Here is a 17,786-nt window from a genome sequence, read left to right as displayed (position 1 = left end):
GAACCCAAGAAATCTACTATTTTCACAGATCTCAGTCCTTCTGGATAGCAGTTGAATGGCTGCTAACCTTGCCAGGTGTAAGATAATTCACTTCTGGCACCTACAGTAGAAACTGTTCTTGGCCTCTTGCTAGCTAGCATGGAAATTCCAGCTTCTCATCAACATCAAAACGTTCCAATGAAACAATTATTTTCCTCATTGACGTCATATCTGCCTCTTTTTCTTCTGATTCTTACGCATCTCAGGACATTCTTTCTGTTTCTACCAAGCCTGGTAGGAGAGCTGTCTGTTCTCTTCTGGCACTGATGGTTGGCTGCCCTTCCTGGGGAGAAGGGAGGAGGAAAAAGAAGAGGCAAGGAAATTTTTATCATCATTGTTAATCCAAGTCCAGGAAGGGCCATAATTATGTGGCTCTTGAGGAGAGTATGCATTCCACAGTGGGACTGTGGGCACGTAGGATGGGGCTGCTTGTACCATGGATGTACTATGAGGTGCCACACCAAGAGCTCTGTAGAGGTAGATCAAGGAGAAAGCAAGCAGCACTTCTATGCCTTACAGCAAACAAAGCTTGCCATACTTGGTATAAATTGAATTTGTAGCTGCCTCTTCAGTAGTTTCTATATGTACATTTTGCTACTAATTCTGTGTTTTAGCATGTCCCAGAGAAGGCTTCTAGTCCAGCATTTGCGCTCCCTCCAAGACAAATGACTGATAGACTTCTGCTGCACCCTCCTTTTAGGATTGTCACTGGAAATGCTTAAGTATTCCAATCATACTCAGTCTGTAGCACAACACTGAGGAGAATTATTTCAGGGTAAAGAAAAAATGGACAAAGTAGTTCATCTCCCACAAAAGAATAGACAAGTCTGTTTGAAAGGAGTTTTGATGATATTCCTATTATCCATGCTACATTAAGGTCTGCAGCATTTGCTGTGCACTCCCACAGCAGTGCGTTTCCTGGATGTGAAGCACTTGCACAGAAAATGGTTTTCTAGGTTGTTTTCCCACAGAGGAAGACTGTAGGGTGAACCTGTTTAAAAATGCCTGAGGGCAAAGCTTCCTAGTAAATGCTTGCTGAATTGAACCTTACATCTCTTATGCAAAGGCCAGGCTGTCTCTATCACTTGTCATTTATGCTAGCAAAATCTGCTGTTAGTGTGCAAACTAGAGCCTACGCAAGTGTATTAGAAATGTGGGAAAGTGGCTTAGGACATTTAATCATGACTCAGTTACTTGTGAATATTAAACATATTAATTACGCTGATGTTTATTTTTTTTTTTTAATACTCCCTTCACAAGTAAAAAGAAAGGATTTAAAGAAATCAGTGAACCCTCATTGTTCATGGAGGATGAAAGACCTGTGGCTGAAAAAAGTACTGAAAATGAGTAAAAACAGATGGGGAAACTGGAGCTCTGAGGAACACAAACCCTATGAGGAGAGGCTGAGGGAGCTGGGGTTGTTTAGCCTGGAGAAGAGGAGGCTCAGGGGTGACCTCATTGCTGTCTACAACTACCTGAGGGGAGGTTGTAGGCAGGTGGGGGTTGGTCTCTTCTCCCAGACAGCCAGCAGCAGAACAAGAAGACACAATCTCAAGTTGTGCCAGGGGAGGTATAGGCTGGATGTTAGGAGGAAGATCTTCACAGAGAGGGTGATTGCCCATTGGGATGGGCTGCCCAGGGAGGTGGTGGAGTCGCCATCGCTGGAGGTGTTCAAGAGGAGACTGGATGAGACACTTAATGCCATGGTCTAGTTGATTACTTAGGGCTGGGTGATAGGTTGGACTGGATGATCTGGGAGGTCTCTTCCAACCTGGTTGATTCTATGATTCTGTGATTCATTTCACTCTGCTTCTGTTGTCCTCAAGCTGCCCTATTTCTTGTACCTTTGTGAAATTTTTATTCTAAGCTCTTGTTGCTCTTTCTGATCTCTTCCATCTTTTTTTCTCTCCTTTCTAAGTGCTTGCCTAATTTCTAATCTTCTTCCGTTTAGGATTTTTGTTGCATTTTCTAGTCCTGGTGAAGTGTATCTGTCATGTCTAACATGTTGACAACTCCTTTTTAGGTCCGGAAACCTGCTAAGGGAACAGCAGAAATTATCTGTGCCTGGCTGTCAGAGCAGCTAGGCATCATTTTAGTGGCCATCATTTAGCAGCTTCAGATCCCTGTGGTCAGCCCAGGAACTACTGTATTTCTCTTATTTTCCTTGGTGATCCTCGTCCCTTTTTCTGGGATTGACAGCAGGGTTTTATATGACATCAGAAATTTGAGTATGTTTTATCTGAATTAAGACTGCTACCAAATAGTGAAAAAACCCCTTTGTTCTTCCATACCTACTGCTCTCACACCTCATTTCAGTCTCAAAAAGCAGCTGGTTAGGTTCTGTCCTGTCAGGTTTTTAGGGATGTTGTATATGTAGTAGAAGTAGTTGGAAAGAAAGCAACGTTGCTGATGTTCTGAGATGCAGAACAGGAGCTCTACTTCATCCTAGGCTTCTTCACCAATTTTGATTTATAAAATGCACCTCAGAAAGTGTTTTGAGAGTGTCTCAAATCTGCTGGTTCAATTCCTTTCCTTTGTTGGAAAGGATGAAACCTGTTAAGTTAGAAAAAGATGGAGGGGCCTCCTACTTGCATCTGTCTTTAAGAGCCTGGACATCTCCAAGGTGTACTGCTTTGCCCCTAATAGACTGGCTAGGGAAGCTCAGTCTGGAACTGTTATCTTAATGTAAAAAAAAATATTCATTACCATAGCTGGAGAATCATATTTTTCAATCCCAGTAGCACCACAAAATACTTGGCAATACCAATATTCCAAATTTTTATGTTTTCTTGTTCTTCTGTTTATAGCAGTCCCTACTGTGGCTGCTGTAGGTTACTAAAGTTAATTGATATTTTACCCTCCTCCCTGAGAACTTAAAAAATGTTACTGCACAGTGATGAGAGAATTTCTAGCAGTCAGAAGATCTGGTGGAACTTTTCTTCAGAGTTGCTGCAGAAAAAAATAGAAGGTAGCTGAAAAGTCACGATAGTCTCAGTGTACCAGCTTTCAGCTAACTACTGTCCTGTACATGCCAGCTCAGTTTTCCCACTGGAAATTATGCTTGCTGATACCATGGCAAAAATTGGTCCATCATAGAAGGAACAAAAAGATCATAGTCATGCTGTAGAGAGGATAAATCCTTGTTGCCAGTTTTGGTAAAAGCTCCTGCTGAAGCCAACGGAAGATGTGGACGTGCATCTAAAAGCAGAATCTGTCACTGTTCCAAGTGAATTTACATAGTGTTATCTCAGCTGAACTAACAAAGAGTGTTCAAGCTTGATCTACGCTTAGGTCCAGCTTTTAAAAGGACAGGGCCCGGATCCATAACCATTAGTGCAATTATGTGCTTGATTTGCATATACAGTTCCTGTAGTTAAAATGTAAACTGACTATATATGTGCTCACAAAAATGGCCATTTAATAGGTAATACTCAATGTGAATCTATGGTTCCATATAATGGGCGTGAACTGGTTATACAGTGATGCATAATCACAAAGTGTGGTGCCTGCAGCAGTGTGGCTCTCCTACAAGAGAGAACAGACCTATATGTTTCATGTACATGTCATTGCTCAGTATAAATTTCCTTTGGAGTAGTTAAAAATCTTGTGAGTGAAACCAGCCAAAGACTTTTTGTTCATACGCTTCATTCTTTGGACACAGATTGATAACGTTCTTTGTGAATTTCTGGATGAACTCACCAGGTAGGCTTCAATGTTTAGAGTGAGAACAGAATATGCGAGTTGGGCTGGCTGAGGTCCAACCATTGATGTGTGCCAGTGTCCTCCGAAACTGCTTGTAGGACACAGTGCTGCAGTTCCAGTCCTTATCAGTTGTCCATGATGTATCAGCCTCATCTATGGTATCTGTGAAATGCAGAATGCAGGCTGATGCTTTCGATGTTACAAACATCTCTATAACCATTATTTTTTTTTTTTTTGAGACATACCATTTAAGATGATACAGCCAGTAAAAACAGCTGTGTATAATGGTTTGAGTTAGGTTGTGAATTAATTGAAGAAGCACTTTGTTGATCAAGGAAGCAGAGCCCCTTTACAATTAAGAAAAAAAAAAAAAGAGGCAAGGAACCCCACTGTATAAGCAGGTCCCTTATTCTGGTGTTCCCCTGCAGAGAACACAGGACTGTAGTAAACTCATGGCATGATGTTTTTGGCTTTACTAGACTTGCCTTTAGTCTCTATTTTGTCTTCAGTGAAGAAAATCTCTGCTTTTTACATTGTCTTGCCTCTGTGTTTTGTTTAATACCCTCCACAAGGCTTACTTCTAGCAGTTTATACTTAGACACTTTCATGACTAAACTGCCGAGAAACACTGTTGCTCTGGCTTTTCGAAGGCTGCTATTCTAGTGACCATTCTGGAGTCTTCTTCTGCAAGGTTTTTATCCTCATAGAATCTGATGTCTAATCACTTTCACACCTTTTACTTTAAAGCCTTCCCTGCATTTGGACCTCCATGCTTACATTTCACTCCCTTCACTGGCTCTTTTTAATGAGAATTTGCCATTTAAAAAGTCCTAAATGTTAGCCATACATGTGCTTGCTTGTCCTTTCACTGAATTTAATCATGCATCCCAGTATTATTTTTATAATTGGCTCTTCTGTACTGTTCTCCCTGGTTACCAAAAACAAATCTAAAATAAACTACATCCTGCTGGTTCACTGACAACTGAATTAATCTGTCATCCATGACCAAAGGAAATAACTGGCTTCTGTTTAGGCCTATGATTAGGACTGGTTGTTTTCAAGTCTGTACCTGGGACTTTAGCCTTCCAAAATAATACAATTCCTAGTAATATTTGTCTCTAGTAATGTTTCATTTTGATCCATGTCTAAATCTCACCTATGGGACTGATAACTAATTCTTGCAATCACTCTGTGTAGCCCATTTTCTCATCTTTTCCCCAAATAAATGGAAACTACTGAGAGCACATTCGTTTCTCTCAATTTATAGATGGCTAAGTTGAAAATGTAACAAAACTAGCAGTACATAGAGGTAGCAGTTACTTAGGCAAGGGTGGGGAAAAGTGAAGGTTTCAGGGAAAAAAATAAAATGAAGAAATTATGAGGGCAGAAATAGTAAGGAAGCGTTTTTGTGAAGGCAGGAACCACGGAGGAAAAATCTGCGCTTCCCAAAGTCTGAAAATAAACAGTGAACACACAAAAATGGAGAGATGAAGGACTCAGACTGGGTTTTTGATGGCCTAGTGGGAGAAAAAAATCTGTGGAGTAATTGAAAAAGAAGGCTATGCTATTTTTAGGCACTGAAACACTTGCTACAAGACGGAAAAATTGGCAGGTTTCTCCTCCAACTATAGCTTCATACAAAGAAATCTCAGGTAAAGAAGTCCTAGAAATGTAGCTGAGAGGACATGGGCACGTAAATTGAGACCAAGGTTTCTACTGAAATAGGTATAAGCTAAGAGCTTACAGCTCATGTCACAGATGTAGTGGAAGATACATTCCAAGAGTGAGGTTAGTTTTTCAAGAGTTCTAGTCCTTATTTGTTTATGCAATTTTCATGTGTCATTTCAACCCTTTCTTGCTGTGCATCTGAGTGACTTTAATCATGCTGTTATGTATTGTTCCCACACTCTATTAAACAGCTGTCATCATCTTCTGTTCAAGTGGCTACTTTGTGTCAGAGGAGAAATTATTTCACTACACGAGCTGTGTCATGTCCCATACGCTCCTAACTTGACTTATTATGTAAAAGTCAAATGCTGTTAATTTGTAGTGACTTGTACAGGTTCTTTTTTCCTTGCCATTGACTCTTAAGCACCTTCATCATGGGCCATCTTCTCTGACCCTTCTGTTTCAGAATGACTATCGCAAGCTGTCTATGCAGTGCAAGGATTTTGTGGTTGGTGTTCTTGATCTCTGCCGAGACTCGGAAGAAGTGGAGGCCATTCTGAACGGGGATCTAAACTCTGAGCCAGTTGAAGCGCAGAGACACAGAGCATCACTGAGCCGTGTGAAGCTGGCCATTAAGTATGAAGTCAAAAAGGTAACTCCTCAGAGCCAGTGCTGTCAGTGTCATAGGAACGTGGTGGCGTTATTCCACAGGTGCCATGAGCTGGTGCTCAGCTGCATCACTGAGACAGAGTTTGTGTAATCAGGATTGTCACAAGGCAGAAGCTGGCAGAAGGGGACAACAGTGACGGAGTTTAGTTTAATCTACTTTGCACAGCTGAGAATTGGCAGGAGAATTTAATGGCATAAATCAGCTATGATAGCAAGGTTATACACAGTTAATCAGATCTTTCTCCTGATTAAGCCAAAAAAAGAGGTTTTAGTGGAGCCAGTTTTTAACTCAATGAAAGTAGGGATGTGTCTTTTCTGCCAGTCTGTGTGATAATATCTAATCCAAAGAGAAGGCTGTATTTGTGAGAGTGTTGGTTTTAACTGTTGAAAAGAACTGATTTGTTCTTTTTGTTATTGCCTTTGCTTTCTACTTTAAGTAACTTAATTGGACAAGTAAAGTCTGAGAAGTAAATCTTGGAGCTTTCTACTAGTCTTCCTGACAACGAATAGGTCTTTTGGAGGGGTGGGGGAAGGGAAAAACCCCACCTCTTCCTTTCACTACTTTGAAAAAGGAAAAGAGAACATCAAAGTTGTCAGTCAGTATATTATTTTATTAATTTATTTTGAAATATGACAGTAAATCAAAGAGCACATCTGCAACTGTGTGGGTTGTAATGAGAGATTGTACATGATTTTCCATGTGCATTCCTTCTAAAATATTTTTTAAAATTCAGTCCCGAACAAATATGGAATATGTTTGTGACTAGTTCATTTCAGTTCTTCGTCTTTGCACCTGTATTTATCAGTGCTCTGTGAAGTGCAATGTGTTTTTGGTTGATGCCTGTCTCGAAGTGGTTTCTAATGAAGAGTTATTTTGTGAATCAGATGTTGGAAAATGGAGCAGTGTCAGACAGCTGACCGAATGCATATCTGCTTACTGTAGCGGTTTTCAGTACATAACTATGCTGTTCTTTGCAGGATCGCACTACTCTAACACAGAAAATAGTTAATACTGTGTCCTACTGTGAGAGGACTTAAGAAATACAGCAATGCTGATGTATTATTTACAGCTACCTGTTTATATGGTTACCATCATTTCCATTCTTAACAGCAATTACGATTCATCATCTCTGCAAGAAGTCTTGTGTCTTTCAGAATAAATAACAGTCTTCTGTGGCCACCTGTTGAGCCAACCTGCCACAGAAAATGAATTGTAAACAACCTGCCAGAAGAACTGGGAAATGTTGGTGTTTATTATGTCCTCAAAAGACTGTTAACAAAAGAAGTGTAAACACAAATCCCAAACAGCAAATCATTAGTTCCAATATAGAATTGGTCTACAGCAGATGAATGTGTATTAATTAGCAGAATGGAAGGTAAATATATACAAGTGTCGAATTAATTAAAGAGAATGGAACAGGGAAAGACTCAAAGTACACAGGCATGTTGTCATATCTAAATAACATGAATTCTATAGGCTGATTGATGTTCATGTTACCAAACCCTTTCTGAAACTTGTCTCAGCTTTCTTGCTGAAGTCTGTCTGTCATCTAAGAGGTCACTGTCGCTGATGGGATTCACTGCCAAGCAAAGGGCCACACAGGTCTGTTAAAAGTAACAAAAACCTACACAGTGGGAAAAAAAAAGACAATTCCATGCAGCAAACTTGTTCTCTTCTCTTCTCTTCTCTTGCAAGAGATTATTTGTAGACAAACTCAAGGTTTTGACTCCAGTTTGTGACAAAACCAGTTCAGAATTTACAAGACTAATGATCTTGCTGTAAGGATTTAAACAGATGATGAAGAGTTGTTACCATGTGCTGCTCCTTGTAAATGGCCATTACAGAAGGCATGACAAGGATCAAGCCGGGAACTGTCTCTGCCTTGGTGGTCCTTTCATGCTGGGATTGGCCGTGTTAGAGATGTGGCAGATTGTAGTCATATTCTGACTGTAGAACAGATTTGGATGTGGGAGCTCTACACAGGATGCTTTCAACCCTGAAATTGGAGGAAGAAGAAATGGATATGGCTTGTGTTTCTCAGCTTTCAGATTTCTAGCTGCACTTCTGGGTCAACTACATTAAAGTTTAGTTCACTGTTGCAAACAATACAGAATGTCAAAAAGAAATGCAGGTCCATGAAATGGTTAATGAGCTGTATGCTCTTTTCAGAGGGAGAAGAGACAGGAAAAACACACGAGAAGTGACCAAATGTGTTCAGAAGTTTACTGCTGGGGAATGGAGTTTTTAATTCTATTAGTAATGAAACTCTTGCACTTACTGCTTCAGGCACTGCGTTGAAATATAGCCCATCTTGTAAACAGGCTATGATTTCAAAGCTAAGGTTCAGACTGAAACCTCAGCCCCAATAGTGAAGGACTAAGGAAATTTTTAAAATAAACAAACAAAAAACCACACACACAAAAAAACCCAAAGAAAACAAAACCAAAGAAAAACTATTTAGAACAAGTAGTGTGGTGCTTTATTCTGAATTGCGGCTGCACTGGTGCTTTAATGTCTTTAGATTGTCAATAAAACTTCAGTGGAGTTGCTAGCACAAGGCCCATTTCTTGCTGAGATATAAATCAAAGTGGAAGTTCCAAGTGAAATCAATAAGAGTTTGAGTAACATCACAGGGTTTGATTTTCAAACACCAAAATTTTGAAATGATGAGAAAGAAGATTCAAAATTCTCTTTGTATGTTGTGTGTTTGTGTATAACAGTGTGCCAGGATCTCTTCTTGCTAAGTCTAAACTCAGTCATTAGGATGTTAGGAATAAATAATATTAGAATCACTCTTAGTCATATGGAAAAATATTTACATACTGAATACTTGGTTCATGATCATGAAACTGAATGCAGCTGAAGTGATACAGTCAATTATGCCTGGAAAAGCAGCCAAGTTAAAATTGGGATCTTTTTAGTGACCACTGTCCTAGTGCATCTTTGTTGTTCACTGGGATTTGAACTAAATCCTAAAGTAATTGATAATTGTGATAATAGAATCAGCCTGTAATGAAAGCGAAGAAACCTCATGGAAGGGTAGGATGAGAGAAGAGAAATGCGGAAGGAACAAGGGTGTAGGATGATGTGATTGGTAAGTGAATTCCTCCTCCTTGGAGGAGATGGAGCTGACAGGAAGATACATATACAGGGCAGGGAAAAACACAGAACACCACCTTGAGTGTATTTTTATTTATTTCTGTTGGCTGCAAATAATAAAAATAGTAAGTTCAAATATTTCAGCAGAGCTGGAGAAAAGGATGACTTTCAGAGCTTTTATGGATGGGAGAAGTGACATGAGTTGCTCCTGGGGCTTGGAGCAGTGTGCATTGTGCAGTTGCCAACAGCTAAATAAGTTGCTAAGATCTTGTCGACAGCCCTTAGACTTACTGCCAGAGAAAAACTCATCATAGCTTCTGTCATCTTACTCACTAACTCCTCCCTTTGCTGGGGAAAATTATAGCTCAGACAGATCTCCTCTTAGCACCAGATCAAAATGTTGCAAGACCAGGAGGAATAAACCAGGACACAGCTCGCAGTGAGATGCAGGAGGGCTTATGGGCTAATTTTCCCATTCCCAGAAATCATGTGGGTGTTTGCTCTCTTCCCCTCCTCCCTACAGTTTTAAGCCCGCTTTGTAATTTGAAATAACTATTTAACTGTGGCAAAGACAGAAAAGTAATCTGCTGTGCAATTTGTCCCTTCATGTCCCGAGAAAAAGAACAGACCGAGGGTGTATGTCAGAATGCACCAATGCACCAAAAACAGTCTCTCTCTTTTCAAGTGGGCCAGGCTGGCAGCTTTGTTCTGCATAAGCTTCAAAGGCGACAGCCTAATAAAAAGAATGCAAACATAGTTCAAGCTGACATGAACTTCTTAAAAGGCCTTTAATTTTTTTTTTTTAAATTTCTGTTGGCTGTTCCGCTATAGTTGCAAAACTGCATTATTGTATGATCTAGCCGCGTATTGAATCACACAGCAAAATACTTTGGAATTTTATTTTGCTCCAAAACTAGAATTAAAGTATGGGGACTGCTTCCCTTTTTAAAGTGCATGCAACAGCTTCAGACTCCTCCTCTTGAGAGTTTTAAAGTTCCCTGTTTTCATTGCCAGTGATTTTATTTGATTTTCTTTTTAAGTCTGCCCTGTTGTACTACTGTATGCAGTTTTTAATGAGATTTGGAACATAAATTGAGTTTTGCAGGCACAACCTGGCAAACAAGAGTGTATATAGTACATTATGATCTCAACAGAGTACAGAGGATAATAAAATGCAAATCCAAGGCTTGCAGTATTTTTTTTTTAACTACGAGCAAGTCAGGTCAAATCTCACTCTTAATCCAACACGGATTATCAGAGTTATCAGAGTGATCTTTCAAATCCTCCTGCGAAACTGCTTAGTGTTCTGTACTCCAATTTACTAGTTGTTGTCAACCAGTGTGACAAGTATATTAGCAGATTGCTTCAAATTGCTGTGATAAGCAGCCTGCTTACACTTGTGCTTAACTGATGTCCCACATGCTCCTGTGATGTGGCAGTCTCACAGGACGTTTTAATACTTACGGTGGTAATGATGAGTGTGACAACACTTTAGAAATTAACTTAACCAGAAATGTAAATACAATGGCCAAAGTACAGGGAGCTATAGAATTCCTCCCTCCAGCCCCTTATGTTCATTCACTAGCAGCACTCAACATGGGCTACATGCTGCTGATTACATGACACGTTCCTGATGTGGCTGCACAGGTTCCTCTGTCCACGTTGCTTCATCCTAAAGAAACAGTGCTTTTAAAATAGAGCATTATGTGCTTGCCCTTTCACAAGCTTGACCAAAAATGATAAAACTCAGGATCCAGTGAGGTGCACAAAGAAATTTTGATAATGCATAAAAGGCTTCTGTCAGCCACGGGTGTCACATGCACAGCCTTGCCCCCAAAGTGCTGCTTTAAACAAGCTCAACAGTTTCCTCTTTATTAAGCTGTATTTTAAAGGAAAGGTGAAAACCCATGGTTCTTAAGGTTTAAATGAACACCAGATATTTAAAGTGATCATAATCATATATGTGTCAGTTACATAACTCTTTTTATAAATTCTAATATGTCTTGGTTTTCTTGCTTTATCTTTGCAGTTTGTGGCCCATCCAAACTGTCAGCAACAGCTACTGACTATCTGGTATGAAAATCTCTCAGGATTACGGGAGCAGACCATAGCTATCAAGTGTCTGGTTGTGCTGGTTGTGGCACTGGGCCTTCCATTTCTAGCCATTGGTTATTGGATTGCACCATGTAGCAGGGTACTGAATTTTATAAATTACATGTCTTGTGCTGTTCTGGGAGCTGTTGTTCAGTTTCTGAGATGCAAAATGCAGTATTGTACCTCTAATTCTGTTGCTTCCAAATGTGATCTAATTAATGATATTTTTAGTAATCTCAAGTCTGGAGCCAAAAGATGCTGTTTCATTTTTATTTGCACTGTAAGGAGGGGAACACAGTGATGAAGCATGAAAATAAATTGGTTTTAAGTTGAAAGAAAGAAAAAAAATCTCTCTTAAGATCTTTTTTTTTTCTTTATTTTTATGTTTCTGTAGATCTTGCTCTCCTCAGTCTCTGCTGTGTAACTGTATTTGCATTAATTACATGGATTTTTTGAAAGTCACAACTCAAGAGTCTGTATTGAGTCTTCTCTGATGGCATCTTAAGATGTCATGCAGTTCCCATGTAAACCATTAGCAGGACATCTGTTGATCTCACTGATGCAGAGCTAAATCTTAAGTAAAGTAGTTGTTATTCCTGCCCCAGGATGTCTGTTTATCAGGTGAACCATAGAGCAAAAATTAAATTAAATGCAATATTCCTACCATGTGGTTGCATATATTTGCAAAAGAGTGCAACCATGAACTATTAACTCTTGAAAATGAAATATATTAACTCTTGAAAATGAAAATATTTGGGTGATTCCAGCTTTCCTAAAACCTTTATAAAAACAGTATAATTGTTACTCATTACTCTTTGAAATGTCACTTTTCATGAATATCTGTAGTAAAATATTCCTCATCACAGCTCCATATCATAGAAACATATTAATACATTTTTACCTGGTGTCTAATATGGAAAAGTGACTTTTCTCCTTGAGCTTTAAATCCCAGTTCAGAAGCATCTGACATTTTCCCTAGTGCTCATGTCAAATAAAAGTACTGGACATTCAGATCAGTTGTTTGATACAGTGATTTGAAAATGCTTTCTAAAGGTCAGGAGCAAGGAAGGGCACCTGGTATTGTTTGCACAGGTAGTATGTATGCTGGTCTGCTGGTTTGTAGTGGCTGACCTCGTTTCTAGAAAACCATTCCTTGAAATAAGAAAACTACTTTCAGTTCCCCATCTACTGAAGTGTTTTTCTGCTGACCGTGTCATCATAGGGGATTTTGGAATATTGCATCACATTGGTGGTGTGTGATAACTTAGCACGTTAGAACCATGTGTTAGTATTACTTGAGGTGTGGTATCATGTGAGGAGCAGTGCGTTTGAAGGAGACAGGAAACCTTCAGCTACGTCACACCTCGTGCAGAGATTGGACAAGCATTGTCCTGCTCATACCACAGAAGGGAGATGTATTCCATATAGCACCCCAAGGGACATAGGCTGGGAAGAACAAGTAAAACTACATGTGCATGGTCTCTGAAGAGCATTGTTAGGGCATCTTGGTGCAGCCTCTGTGCCTGAGCCACTGCACAGATTGCTGGCTGTGGTGCAGCCTCAGTGATACCTTTATTGCAGCAGCACTGGCCACATGAGACCTTCAGTGCCTAAATAAAGGGTACTGGCAGTATTGCCCTCAGAAGAGTGAGCTTCTAGCTTGGCATTTCTGACACTGGCTTGCAGGATAAGGCTACTACTGGTGAGATCACACTTTCCTGTTACGTACAGTGAGTAACAGCAACAGGCCCATTGCTCTTTCCAGTGTGGTCTTCTGGAGGCAGTTGCTCCTCTCTTCTGGTGCAGACAAGAGTGCTGTCGGTTTTTTGTACTTCTGCTGGGTGCAGATGTGAATTAAATCAGCTGAATGTATTTGAAAATATTTCTTAGTCCATTCTGATGCAACACTCATTATTTTTAGTAGACAAAGGTTATTTATTTGACACTTAGAGCTTTGAAGATATATTCTGCAGATGCAATACAGTAGCCAGAGATGAGTCTGTAATTTTTCCTAGAGCCACAGAGCCAGGCTAATAGTATGCTCCTGAGGGTAGGGAAAGCATTTTTCTACTCGGAGATTGGGTTTGGGGGTTTGAAATTATTTTTCAAATCTACTTTTTATGGATTTGCTTCTGTCCACCTTTGCTATCTGTGGGCATTAGATCAAAATCTTTGTGGTCACAGCCATTGTGCATTTGTAATTCCATGGAGTGTTTCCCTTTCCCCTCAAACATTGCCATCTAGAGTTTATGAAATAACATGAACGCTCACTAACAGGATACCATAATCTATGAAGCTGCCTTTGGGAAACTTTTTTCTGAAATGATAAAGTATCACAGCTCAGTGTGCTTAGAAGAGTATCCTTTAAAAAGTAGGTTTTGGGTTGTCCTGAGCTCTGAGTGCCCATTTTTGGTTCTGGAATGCCTGATGAAAGAGTTTTCCTTTGAGTAAACTGAATGACTACTTTTATTCTGCCTTTGCAGCTTGGAAGAATTCTTCGAAGTCCATTCATGAAATTTGTGGCACATGCAGCATCCTTCATTATTTTCCTAGGCCTGCTGGTGTTCAATGCTTCAGACAGATTCGAAGGTATAACAACGCTACCCAATGTCACTGTTACTGATTATCCTAAGCAGATCTTCAGGGTGAAGACTACCCAGTTCACCTGGACAGAAATGCTGATCATGGTATGGGTACTTGGTAGGTATATTGCCCCTTCATCGTATGTTGCCCCTTCATCTTTATGTCAACTCTTTTCCTGCAGGTGTAAATTCTAAAAGAAAGAAGCCCAGGTCCCAGACCTTTGCTCCAGCTGCTGTTTGGTTAGAATAAACCCGTAGGGCAGATAATGGTGTATAGTTCAGAGCACCTCTTGCAGCATGGGATAACATTTGTTGGTTTGCCTCACTGTAGTTATCCTGGCATTTGGGACAGGAGTGCAGGTTTGCTGAAGAGAACACCACAGACATGAGACTTTATTGGTTTTCTTAAATGGTATCAGGCAGCCTATGCTACTGTACACACCAGAAGGTCACAAGTTCCTGCTGCCCAGTGTTAACGTGGCATTGCTGCCTACGTCACATTTGAGGAGATCACAGTTTCTATCAGCATCAAGAGGTTATAATGAGTCAGTTTTTGTTACTCAGTTTTGGGTTTGGGGCTTTTGTTTATTTGATTTTTTTTGTTTGGGTGATTGTTGTTGGTTTTTTTGTTGATTGGTTGGTTGGGTTTTTTGTTGTTTGTTTTTTTCACAATCAGACTGTTTGAAACTCTGCATGGCAGAAACAGCTGTCTTGTGTAGCACTTCATCAGTCAGGTGCTTTATGTATCAAAATGTCAGCCACATGATAACGTTGCGTTCTCAGCCTTTATAGGCTGTGGAAGAGGAAGTGTCACTGTGGCTGCTACATGAAGGTGCCTCCCTCTGCCTTTTGAACTTCCTGAACCTCCTGGTTTAAGCACAGCTTTATAGAATCATAGAACCATTCTGGGTGGAAAGGACCTTTAAGATCATTAAGTCCAGGCATAAACACAATGGTGCCAAGTTCACCAACTAAACCATGTCACTAAACAACGTGTATACGTCTTTTAAATACGTTCAGGGACCTTAAACTGTGTAGGGTAGGGAGATGCATATCCCTTGTACATTGCCTTTTGGTAGCCCTAGCATATACTAAGCCTTGCTCAGGCTGTGTGGTGATTCTATGACACTGCCAATAAGTGTATTTTTGCTTCACTGGTACCACTAGGTTTCATGAAATGGGCAAAAGCAGAAAGTTTAAGTGAAAAGAGATTGGTCACCATGCTATGTTTTGTTTTTTTTTAATCTCTTGTTGCAGGTATGATGTGGTCAGAATGCAAAGAGCTGTGGCTAGAAGGACCCAGGGAATATATTTTGCAGTTATGGAATGTTTTGGATTTTGGGATGCTGTCCATTTTCATTGCTGCTTTCACAGCGAGGCTTCTGGCATTCCTGCAGGCCACAAAAGCACAACAGTATGTGGACAACTACATCGTGGAGGATGATCTCTCTGAGGTCACACTTCCTCCAGAAATAGAATATTTTACTTACGGTGAGTTTGACTTTTCTGCAACATAGATCTGAACACAGAAATTCTGGTAGGATGCCCAAGCATTTTGAAGCTGTAAGATGAATATTTGTATGTGTTTGTGTTCATAGCACTGTCTGCACATTTCTCCCTCAATGTTTTTGGTTTTTTGCCATTTAAGCAACAGTTATGACACTAATTTGATAAATAAGCTTGCTAATATATTAAACCCAAACAATAAGCATGAAGACAAAATCAGTTCAAATGTAGCTGTCCATAATTTTGTTGTAATTGTTTATCTTAGAGCTAAATTTGACCCTCTTGATTTTAAATATTTGCAAACTGTATTTTATTCCTGGCTTAGTGCCCAACAGATAAAATTTTGATGTGAATTTTTTTGTCTGGCTCAGATGTTTGATATGGCTATATATATTCTTAAAGATCTGTCAGCACTTCTTGCTTAAGGAAGGATGCTGACCCAGTAAGGACCTGAAACAGTATAAAAGTACTTAATTGTAACTGCAGTGCAGAAGCTGTAATTAAAGGTGTGATGAATCTCTTTGCAATATCAGCAAAAGCTGTATTTGCTGCTGAGGGTGTATTTTATCATATGCTTTATGAAGTTCAATGTATTATAATAGCAGGCAGGGTTTGTTAATTGCTATATAATCAATCTGAATTTGTACATATATAAAGACATATTTAGAAACACATGGTGTTTTGGTATGAAACATTTTAACAGTGTTCTCTTGCTAGGATGGTGCACTAACACCTGTAATAAACCATTAATTCGTTTATATATAATTCACTTGTTTCATTCTTGTTTGTTTATAATTCAATATCATGTGTGAAAATCACAATCTTGCTTCCATTGAGGTAAACAGCCAAAATCTTCATAATTTCAATAGGAACTAGGTTATATTCTCAACTTGTGGCAGTGGCAAAAGCTTGATGTGATTAATAAATGAAATTGTTCATCAACCACCACTAAATAAAACACAAAATATGAATATATTTCTGGCTGCAGCATAGTGCTTATTAAGGTAGCTAATACAGTTGTGTTAAGAAAAGCAATAAGGAATTATTTATTGTTATATAGCTCAGGTAAAAAATGCAAACTGTAGAAGAGAATGGCATGTTTCTTCCAGTACAGTTTTTCTTCTAGCCAAAGGCAATGCAACTTACATTCATCATTTCTCAGTTGAAAAGCAATAGAAATAGAGTAACAACTACTAGAGCCTTCAGGTATTTGTCTCAACTAAGTTCAGACATGTTCATCGAAAAGTGCTATCAAGATTTGGTTTTCAACGTTGTGATAAATGAGCACTCCTTTTATTTATCCCTATATTTCTTATCTTCCAGCTAGAGATAAATGGCTGCCATCTGATCCTCAGATAATATCTGAAGGCCTTTATGCAATTGCTGTTGTTCTTAGTTTTTCTCGGATTGCATACATCCTGCCTGCAAATGAGAGCTTTGGGCCCTTGCAGATCTCACTTGGAAGGACTGTTAAGGACATCTTTAAGTTTATGGTCCTTTTTATTATGGTATTTCTTGCATTTATGATTGGAATGTTCATACTGTATTCCTACTACCTTGGAGCTAAACTAAACCCAGCCTTTACAACGTAAGTATGAAGTTATGCTTAAAAGCTGATATGTAACTTCCAGGTTTTGCATTAAGGTAACAAAATCTGTGAATTATTGTATGCTATTTCATAGCATTATAATAAAACTGAAGAAGAAATTAGGTATGTCAGAACCTTAGAAAGTGGAACACCGAAGACCACTTCTTTCCTACTTGTGTAATGGAAGCTTTAACTGCAATCTAAAATAGTTTAACCTGTATATTATCTTAATCAGACAGACTTGTGGACAATCAATGGCACGAAAATATTAATGACACCTTCTGAATGCCATTTACCTGAAGCAGCCACTAGAGTTGTCATTTTTAAATAGATTCTGGGAGCTCTAACTGATACACAGGGGGATTTAGCCTAGAAGTCAGTAATAGGCCTCCAGATAATTTTCTTTTGAAGACTTGAACAGCTTTCTGGCAGTGTTGTTCCTCAGGAATCATCCTCACTTTGGGATGAAGATGAGCATAGAGGCTGTGGGTCCTGGTCCTAGAGCCTTAAGGGTCTCTAGGTGCCTGTCCCCTGCTAAAAATGTCTGATTTTTACTGATTTGAACAAGTCTTGAGCAAATCCCGTGAAATCTGTTCTGTCAGTTTTGTTGCTGAACCTGCTGCCACCCACTTCTGAGTGCAGCCTTCCTAATGGAAGGGTCAGTCAGAAGCGCTGGAAAGGGGTGCAGCAGCTTTCTTCCCATCAGCTCCATTTTTACGTTATTAGGAAAGGGAGGGTCTGCCCCTGCAGAGTTAGGCTGGAAAATAATGAGACTATGCTTCATCTTAAAATCTGGCAGTAGAATACCTTTCTAATTCCTGGTCTGTTAGTTTGCAAG

At 39.5% G+C, this 17,786-nt stretch overlaps 1 protein-coding gene across 1 annotated transcript in view; it reads left to right on the top strand.

Annotated features, from left to right (window-relative positions):
• The window catches only part of TRPC3 (transient receptor potential cation channel subfamily C member 3), a 35,065-nt gene that overhangs the window by 10,861 nt on the left and 6,418 nt on the right, over positions 1 to 17,786 (top strand). Inside the window, exons 3-7 of the mRNA XM_054392156.1 lie at positions 5,876 to 6,061; positions 11,208 to 11,372; positions 13,756 to 13,972; positions 15,112 to 15,345; positions 16,684 to 16,948. Of these exons, the coding sequence (XP_054248131.1) occupies positions 5,876 to 6,061; positions 11,208 to 11,372; positions 13,756 to 13,972; positions 15,112 to 15,345; positions 16,684 to 16,948 (1,067 nt within the window). The remainder of the gene's footprint in view (positions 1 to 5,875; positions 6,062 to 11,207; positions 11,373 to 13,755; positions 13,973 to 15,111; positions 15,346 to 16,683; positions 16,949 to 17,786) is intronic.

The sequence above is a fragment of the Indicator indicator genome, chromosome 25, assembly GCF_027791375.1.
Source record: "Indicator indicator isolate 239-I01 chromosome 25, UM_Iind_1.1, whole genome shotgun sequence".
NCBI classification, from domain to species: Eukaryota; Metazoa; Chordata; class Aves; order Piciformes; family Indicatoridae; genus Indicator; species Indicator indicator.
This window is presented reverse-complemented; position numbering and strand designations above follow the sequence as displayed.